The sequence below is a fragment of the Sus scrofa genome, chromosome 2 (genome assembly GCF_000003025.6).
Source record: "Sus scrofa isolate TJ Tabasco breed Duroc chromosome 2, Sscrofa11.1, whole genome shotgun sequence".
NCBI classification, from domain to species: Eukaryota; Metazoa; Chordata; class Mammalia; order Artiodactyla; family Suidae; genus Sus; species Sus scrofa.
The window spans coordinates 4,834,833-4,844,046 of NC_010444.4; the positions used below are offsets into that span (position 1 = coordinate 4,834,833).

General features: G+C 54.5%; 1 protein-coding gene across 4 annotated transcripts in view; it reads left to right on the forward strand.

Moving 5' to 3' along the window:
* CHKA (choline kinase alpha) overlaps positions 1-9,214 on the forward strand; it is a 58,160-nt gene that overhangs the window by 46,325 nt on the left and 2,621 nt on the right. For 2 of the 4 annotated variants that reach the window (XM_005660610.3, XM_005660612.3), the window contains 4 exons: positions 48-135; positions 524-632; positions 3,797-3,903; positions 5,281-5,362. In XM_005660610.3, the coding sequence (XP_005660667.1) occupies positions 48-135; positions 524-632; positions 3,797-3,903; positions 5,281-5,362 (386 nt within the window). Of the gene's footprint in view, positions 1-47; positions 136-523; positions 633-1,230; positions 1,374-3,796; positions 3,904-5,280; positions 5,363-9,214 lie in introns of all 4 variants that reach the window. The other 2 variants (XR_002341423.1, XM_005660611.3) reach the window with 2 other exon arrangements.

A 9,214-nucleotide genomic window follows, 5' to 3' on the forward strand; every position in this document is an offset into this window, starting at 1 on the left:
TGCCCTTTCGAGGACGTCAAGGTCACGTCATCCAAACCCTCTTACAGGCAATATCCTGCTGCTGGAAGGCAGGGAGAACTCCGAGAAGCAGAAACTCATGCTCATCGACTTCGAGTACAGCAGCTACAACTACAGGTAACGCCCAGCGTCCTCTTGGGACTCGGCTGTGGAACCAGGAGGAAACAGGCAACAGGGCCATTCCAGGTTGGAAGGTTCGTCCCTGGAAACCAGTGCTTTGTGTCCCAGTGGCCGCGGTGGCCACGTGGAGTGCACAGCCCGTTCTCAGCCTCGTTAGTGTGGGGCAGGGACGGGAGTCACCAGAATCCAGAATCTGGCCTTTGGTTGGTTTCACAGAAGCCTTGTGACGGTGGGTGGCCCTGAGCAGTGGCTCCAGACAGTGGGTCGGGGCGCTTTGGTGGCCGGTGGCTGCCCGGTTGGCAGTCCGGCTCGGGCCCGTCCTTCGGTGAGCGGGAGCTCGGGCAGGGCTGCGGCCTCATCCTCTGGGCCTCTTCCGCTTTCCCAGGGGATTCGACATTGGGAACCATTTCTGCGAATGGATGTACGACTATAACTACGAGAAGTACCCTTTCTTCAGAGCCAACATGCTGAAGTACCCGTCCAGGAAGCAGCAGGTAGGAGGCCCGCTCAGGCTCGCGGTGCTCCGAGTCGTCACGCGCACGCTCCTCGCGCTTAGGAGTCGGTCACGATGGCACTCTTGAAGGGGCCCCTTGAAAATTGTGGGTGGGAGTTCCCATCGTGGCGCAGCGGAAACGAATCCGACTAGGAACCATGAGGTTGCAGGTTCGATCCCTGGCCTCGCTCGGCGGGTTAAGGATCCGGCGTTGCCGTGAGCTGTGGTGTAGGTCGCAGACGCGGCTTAGATCTGACGTTGCTGTGGCCGTGGCGTAGGCCGGCGGCTTCGGCTCCCGTTCAACCCCTAGCCTGGGAACCTCCACACGCCGCGGGTGTGGCCCTAAGAAAGACACGCACACACAGATTGTGGGGTGGTTAAGCAGAGCCTGTTGCTTTAAACTGTGATTCGGGGGCGAGATGCAGACTAGGAGTTTGAGTCCAGCTTTTGAGTTCCCTGCGCCGGAGGTGACCTCTGTCCGGTCACAGGAGCACAGCCTCCTTGTACTACTTCCTTCTCGGTTTTTCCCCAAAGCCCAAGCTCCCCCTGCTCTCTGGCCTCCTTTTGGGGATCCCTTTCCTCTGTTTCACTCTGTGCAGACAGACGTCGTCTTGTGGGCACCGCAGTTCAGTAGCTGTTGCCGCGTAACACCCGGTTTCCCGCCCTGAGCTGCGGCAGTCTCCCCCGAGGACCCCCCTCCAGGCCTTGGGTTGAGGATAAGGAGGCAGCGATGCAGAAGCAGGTGGGGAGGAGGATGCCATCGGGCCCCTCGAACCCGTGCCGGGCAGCAGCTCTTCCCCGGGAAGCCCCGCCTGAGCGGAAGCGCTCTCAGGGGTCTGGTGGAGGACGGGGTGCAGTCAGGTGCTGCTCTGCTCCCTCGGGAGGTGTTCGGGGAGGCCCCACGGGGAGGGTGCCCAGCAGGCGGCCACACGGGCAGCCGTCCAAGCATCGCTGGGCTGGGTTGCGCTGCGCTCTTCAGGCCACATTTGCAGGCTGACCCGATGACCTTGGGTGTGTCCAGAGCAGAGTGACCAGGAAGGTCCTGGACCTCGAGGTTGTGCCGTATGAGCAGGAAGGGAGGGGACGGGGGCTGTCGAGTCTGGGAGGAGAACAGCCAGTAAGGAGGCACCTTTCGTTTGGGGGCAGGCCGGGCTCTGAGCCCCCCAGCACTGCAGCGATGTGAGTTGAAGGAGCTCCCACCCCCACTGCTGAGAGGTTTACGGCGCACACATAGGTATAGGTCTTCACCAGATGCCCTGTCTGCATCTCCTGGGGTGATCTCATGCTCTTCTCTCTCTCGAACCCATTAGTGAGATGTTTTAAAATGTTAAAGCCCTCCCGGAATTCCTGAAATAAGCTGTTTGAATGAGTTAAGTTACTTTGTAAAGCTCTCTTGGACCCAGTTAGGCATTTTCCTGTTTTAGGGGTTTTACGTCTGTGCACATACATGAAACAGGACCTTAATGTTCATTTTAAAAATTATTCAGGGAGTTCCCATTGTGGCTCAGCTGGTTAAGAACCCAACTAGTATCCATGAGGATGTGGGTTCCAACCCTGGCCCTGCTCAGTGGGTTAAGGATCTGGTGTTGCCGTGAGCTGTGGCGTAGGCTGGCAGCTGCAGCTCCGGTTCGACCCCTACTGTGGGAACTTCCATATGCCACAGGTGTGGCCATGAAAAGATTAATTAATTAAGATAATTCATACCTGCTTTGGAATAAAAATTATATTAGTCTTTCAAAATGGGTTGATTGTCCCTTTTTATTTTCTGGAACAAATTTAGATAAACATGATTTCAAAGTTTGGTGGACTGTGCCCATAAAACCACTGGGCCTAGAACTTTTTGGGAGGGAAAATCACAATTACCACCTTCTTAGGGTTTTAGTCTATTCAGACTTCTTATCCTCATCTGCCAACTTCAGCATTTAGTGTTTACAAATGAGCCTGCCTAGGTTTTAAAAATGAACCTGCCTGGAAGTTCTCACTGTGGTGCAGCGGGATTGGTGGTGTCTCTGCAGCACGAGACACAGGTTCATTCCCCAGCCTGGCACAGTGGCTTAAGGATCCGGCATGGCCATAGCTGTGGCGTCACTTGCAACTGTGGCTTGCATCTGATCCCTGGCCCAGGAACTCCATATGCCCTGGACAGCCAAAAAAGAAAACAAAAGACAGGAATTCCCACTGTGGTGCAGTGGAAATGAACCAGACTAGCATCCATGAGGATGCAGGTTCTATCCCTGGCCTCACTCCGGGGGTTAAGGATCCCACATTGCAGTGAGCTGTGGGTGTAGGTTGCAGACGCGGCTCCGAAGCTGTGGCTGTGGTGTAGGTGGCAGCTGTAGCTCAGATTTGAACCCTAACCTGGGAACTTCCCTATGCTTCAGGTGCGGCCCTGAAGAAGAAAAAACAGGAAAAAACTAACCTGCTTAGAATTGCATCCCGGGTCTGCCCCTGCTGCTTGTAACCGCCAGTGTCCTCATCTGTAGAAACTATGTTGTTGTGGGAAGTGAGTTGCTGCGCAGATACGGAAGCTCAGAGTCGTGCCTGTTAGCTGGAATTTAATAGGTGTCAGCAACATGTTTTTTGCACCAGGTTTACTTCAGAGTCTGAGGCCCCCTGGCGAGGACAGTGCTTGAACGCGCATGATGCTTTCTGCTGGTGGAGGGCTGTGGTACCTGGACGCCGATTTTAGAGCCGATTGGGGGGCGGGGGCAGGATGTGTGGGCATTCCAGCCAGGTGACCAGTTCACGAGGGTTCTTGCAGGGAAGAACGGCCGGTGGCTGTTTTCTGTCTATGGATGCAGACAGGCCGTGGTTGGTTGGGTTCTCTCGCCTGTTGGCGTCATTGAAGGAATGAACAAAGCATGTCATGGACCTTTGTTCCCATGCAGACCCGGGCGCAGCCTGGTAGACCCGTGGGGCCAACTGTCCCTCCAAACTAGAACTAGACGTCACCCGTGTATGGACATGGGCGTAGGACCCTTCCCAGCACCTTAGAGGGGGGCGGCCCTTTGCAGTGGCAGGTCCAGCTTCCGGATCCAGGCACCTGGCAGAGCAGCGCGGCGGGCTCCTCCGACCCGGCACGCTGGGCATGTGGGCTTCGTGACGGCGCTGACGTGGTCTGTTTTTCACCATCACTGATCCTAACGGCATTACTTTTCTCTTAAGCTCCATTTTATTTCCAATTACTTGGCCGCATTCCAACACGAGTCTGAAGACCCCAGCGACGAGGAGAGGTCCGCGATCGAAGAAGGCATGTTGCTTGAGGTCAACAGGTGAGTGTTTCTTTTGTTGGTTCCTCACCTCTCTTGAGAGGTACGTGGGCTGCCTCCTTGCAGACGGGAGTGTTGTGGGAGCGTCCCCGTGAGCATGCAGCTCGAGGCCCAGACCGTTCGGAGCTCGTCCCCACGGCTGGGTGTGTTCGCACCCTTCAGATGGCGCACCCAGCAGGTAAGGAGACCGGGTCTGTGCCCAGGATCAGGACGCCTGGGCAGAGCTCGGAACTGTCGTCCACGCCTCGGTCTCTGCTGTCGGGCCGCTGCCACCAGAGCCCCGTGTACTCTGGTCCCTCGTGCTGCTGGGCGCCATTGAATAACGTTTCTCCGAGAAGATCATTAGAAATCGTGTGTATTGCTTCTGAGCCTTGGCTGCTGCTTTTTTTTTTTTTTTTTTTTTTTTTTGGCTTTTTAGGGCCGCACGCACAGCATATGGAAGTTCTAGGGGTCGAATTGGAGCTGCAGCTGCTGGCCTACACCACGGCCACAGCACCTCGAGATGGAGCTGCCGTCTGTGACCTACTTCCGTGCTCACGGCAGTGCCAGATTCCTAACCCACTGAGCGAGGCCAGGGATTAAACCCGTGTCCTCGTGGTTACTAGTTGGATTCATTACCACGGAGCCACAACGGGAACTCCTTGAGTCTTGCTCTTAACGGTTTTCTCAACAGCTCTCCAAGGAGGGCTGAGGAGTTTCCGGGGCCGCAGAGCCTGGACCACGGTGTATTCCCACTCACGCATCTCTTTAGTCGGGAGGCCCAAGCCATCCCTGTCCTAGGGGTCTCCTGCGGGATTATTTGGTGACAGGGACTGTGTGCCTGTGGCACCTCCCTCCCACAGGTGCCCTCCTCGTGGTCTTCAGAGGCGTCCACACTGCCCTCTCTGGGCGCGTCCACCCTAGCGGCCCGGAGCTTCCGTTCCCGAACATAGAAAGGCAGAGGTGGAGGTGACCCAGACCGGAAGGGTGGCACGGAGATCCAGTGGGTCAGGGGTGGACGAAACCAGGGCTTCATGTGCATTTGCGCGAAGCCGCCCCCTCCTCCCGGCGCCGTCCGTGGAGAGAAGGGGGAAGGGAGGCAGGTGGCCACAGGCCGGCGCTCTGCTCTTCCTGCTGCTGACCGGCTGTGGTCGGGGCCATGAGGCTGGGCTCTGCCTGTGTGCCCCGAGCTGCACCAGCGTGGCCACCGAGCCCTCCGTGCAGGTCCTGCGAAGGTCGCTGGCAGCGGGGGAAGAGGACAGCTGAGAGTCAGCCCGCTGAGCCGGCCGAGGCAGGCGGTGTGCGGATGAGGTTGGAGGTCCGTCTGGCAGGAAGCCACGACCTTGGTCCCCCGCCTGGTCCCCCGCGTCTCACGAGCGTTTCCTGCTTTTGTAATTACAGGTTTGCCCTTGCGTCCCATTTCTTCTGGGGACTTTGGTCCATCGTACAGGCCAAGATTTCATCCATTGAATTTGGGTACATGGTATGTTTGGGGGGTGGTTTTTCTCTTCTACTTCCAGGGAAACCAGAAAACACCTGCTTCCGTGTCTGAATGCTCGGCAGAAGTTCCCCTCCGAGCCCCTGAACCGGGGTCCAGGACAGGGGGCTCTCTGGGAAGCTGAGGAAGAAAGAGGCTGCCAGTCTCAGCCCGTGGTGCTGATGCCGCCTGCCTTAGAAGTGGCCCTCAGACCCCAGGGCCGGCGGCTCCGCCGCCTCTGCTTCTGACAAGTGCTCTGTGGTCCTGGGGCTCCCGAGGGGGATGCAGACACCAGACCCTTGAGGTCCAGCCCTGACCGCGGGCGGGTCCCGGCTGTTAGATGCCGTTTGTTGCAGCAAGCTCGGACCAAACCAGGGTGTCTTTTTACTGTAACCTCAGAACTGTCCTTGACACAGACACTGCATTTAACTTTGGTTACACCCTCTGCTGCTCCATATGGAGTGGGGGGGAGTGTCCCCGGGCGGGGGCACACAGAAGCATAGCGGGCACCTTGCTTTGGGGCAGAGGTGGGAAGCAAGTGGGTGATTTTACAGCCCCTCCCCGAGTCCTCTGTGAGGACTGCAGCTTCTAGGCAGAAGGCTTGGTAACACACAGACGCTCTTAGGCAAAGGAAGGGGAAATCCGGAATCTTAACGGAGACTTGGAATCGTGGTCAGAGGTTACTGTAAGACAAAGTAGACTTCAGAGAAGGAGTGCTGGAGTTCCCTGGGGGCCTAGTGGTTGAGGACGCGCTGTTATCACTGCCCCTGGCCTGGGAACTTCCACATGCCGCGGGTGTGGCCAAAAAAGAGCAGAGAGAAGAGTAAAGGAGTCCCACCCAAGGTAAGGAACGGCGTTTCCTCCGAACAAAGGCATCGGGTCACCTGAGGATAAAGCACCCTACGTGTGTGTGCACCTGTCCTGCTTCTAAAGACCGTGGCTCAGCGGTGAACGAACCTGACTAGCATCCATGAGGTTGTGGATTCGATCCCTGGCCTTGCTCAGTGGGTTAAGGATCCGGTGTCACCGCAAGCTGTGGTGTAGGTCGCAGAGGCAGCTCGGATCCTGTGTGGCTGTGGCTCTGGCGTAGGCTGGCTGGTGGCTACAGCTCCCATTGGACCCCTGGCCTGGGAACCTCCTATGTCGCCGGTACAGCCCTCAAAAGACAAAAAGGCACAATAAATAAAGACAGAGCAGAAACTGACGAAGCCAGAAGGCAGGGGCCGTCCACCTGGTAGATTGGCTCACTCCTCTCGGTACCAGATCCTGCAGCAGTGAGGCTGGGAGTCTGAACGGCACCCCGGCCAGCTGAGCTGAGGACCTTCACGGAGCCCCGGCAGCTGCAGGAAAGATAACACTTCAGAGAAGGCAGAGCATCTGTCGGCACGGGCCCTTGTGCTGGGCTGTGAGACAGGCCTCAGACATAAAGGGACCAAAATACTGCAGAGTAAGTTCTCTGGCCACAGTGCCATTTAACTGGAAATCCATTAGCAGCAACAGCAGAAAAATCTAGAGAATTCTCAGTTATTTGGAAACTAAACAGGATACTTGGAAATAAACCCTGGATCAAAGAAGAAATTAAAAGGACAATTAGAAACTGTCTTGCACGTAGTCGTAATGAAAACGCAACACCCCAGGATTTGTGGGGTGCAGTTAGGGCAGCATTTGGAGACGTGTGGTTTAAACCTTCGTATTGGCTAAGAAGAAAGTTCTCAAACCAGACACAAGCTTCTACTTTGAGAAGCTAGAAGGAGAAAAATCAACTAAGCCCGGAGTAAACAGAAGCAGAATAAAGAGTGGAAATGACTGAAGTAGAAAATGGACAAAAATTAGCAAAAATCAGCGATACCGCAAGTATTCCTCAACTGGCTCCTCTGAGCACGAGGAAATGGAGGGGACAGGCATCCCCAAAGCCGGGTGCAGACAGAGGCTGTCACTGCAGCGTCATCAGTGTCGACAGAGAGGCTGGGAGCAGCTTCGGGCCAGCGGATTTGACGACGTGCACGCGATGTGTGAATTTCTTGGAAGATCAGATGACCAAAACTGGCCTAAGAAGTGTACTTAGAAACCAGAGTCGTAGTCAAAAACCTGTAAACTTCCAATCCTGGTGAATCTCCTCAAACATTTAAGGTATCAGCTCTCTCTGGGAACTTTTAGGAAGTGAAGGGGGAGGGGTCCCTTCTCAGCTCCTTTGCTGACTCGAGCCTCTCCCCGACGCCAAAAGCGGACAAGCGTTTCAAGGAAGTGGCTGCTCAGTGCCCTTCATGACCAGCACACACAAACCATCATCAAAACCGCAGAAGGAGTTCCCGTCGTGGCGCAGCAGAAACAAATCCGACTAGGAACCATGAGGCTGCGGGTTCAATCCCTGGCCTTGCTCAGTGGGTTAAGGACCCAGTGTTGCCATGAGCTGTGGTGTAGGTCAGACGCGGCTCGGATCTGGCGTTGCTGTGGCTCTGGCGTAGGCCGTCAGCTGTAGCTCCGATTAGATTCTTAGCCTGGGAACTTCCATATGCCGCGGGTGCAGCCCTGAAAAGCATTTGACAGACTTCAGCCCCCGTTCAGGGTCAAAGGCCTCAGCACACTAGCAAGAGAGGTGAACTTCCTCACTCAGGTCAAGGGCATGTGCAGCCACCAGGACCGTCGATGGGAAAGGACTGAGCACTCTTCCCACCTCTGCCCTCCACAGGGAAAGATGGGCGGGGCTGCACGCACTTCACCGCCACAGGCCACGGGGCGCCTCGCCAGTGCAGGAAGGCCAGAGGAAGACAAAATGCAAAAACACCCGAAAGGAGGAAGAAAAACCGACATGACGTCATAGGTAACGTGGTCATGTACATGAAAAAACATAAAGGAATCAATACAAAAGCTGTTTAAACTACCGAACGAGGGCATTCCCGTCGTGGCTCAGCAGAAACGAATCCGACTAGGAACCATGAGGTTGTAGGTTTGATTCCTGGCCTTGCTCAGTGGATTAAGGATCTGGCGTTGCCGTGAGCTGTGGTGTAGGGCAGCAGCTGTAGCTTCGATTAGACCCCTAGCCTGGGAACCTCCAGAGCCTCAAGTGTGGCTCTAAAAAGCACACACAAAAAAAATAAAAGTAAAAAATAGACTACTGAATGAGTTCAGGTCACAGGCTGCAAAGTCAAGACACAAAACCCAATCGCATTTCTATGTCCTAGAAATTATTATAAAGGAGAAAAATGTACTCAGGTTTTCGATGGCGTAACAAACGAAGTACTTAGAGATAAAAACGTTTAAATGTGCAGGGTTGCACTGCTGGCTGTGAAACGTTGCTGCAAGAACCCATTAGAGATACTGTGTATGTGGACCTGGAAGACCTGCTGGCAAGATGTCCACTCTCCCAAGCTGACCCACCGTCTCCTCGCCCCTCAGCACCACACAGGCTTTTGGTAGAAATTAACAAGCTGTTTCTAAGACCCATGTGAAAATGCAGAGACCCTGGAATTAACCAAAACACTGAAACTAACTTGGAACAAAGTTGGAAGACTTAAGACTTGAGCAAGGAATTAAGACCAGGTAGTATTGGTATTAAGATGGACATAAATAGAACAGAACAAAGGGCCGCAAATAGCCTCCTACATACGTAGGCAACTGGTATGCCAGAGAACAGAAAATACAGTACTTATTTGCACTTAATCAAAAGTCAAAACTTTGGTTCTTTGAAAGACACTATTAAGAAAATGAAACGACAAACCACAGACTGGGAGAAAATACTGCAAATTTCTGTCTGACAAAGGACTTGTATTTAACACGTATAAAGAGCTCATAACTTAGCAAAAAACCAAACAACCTACTTTATAAATGGACAGAAATCTGGACACTATGTGGAAGAGA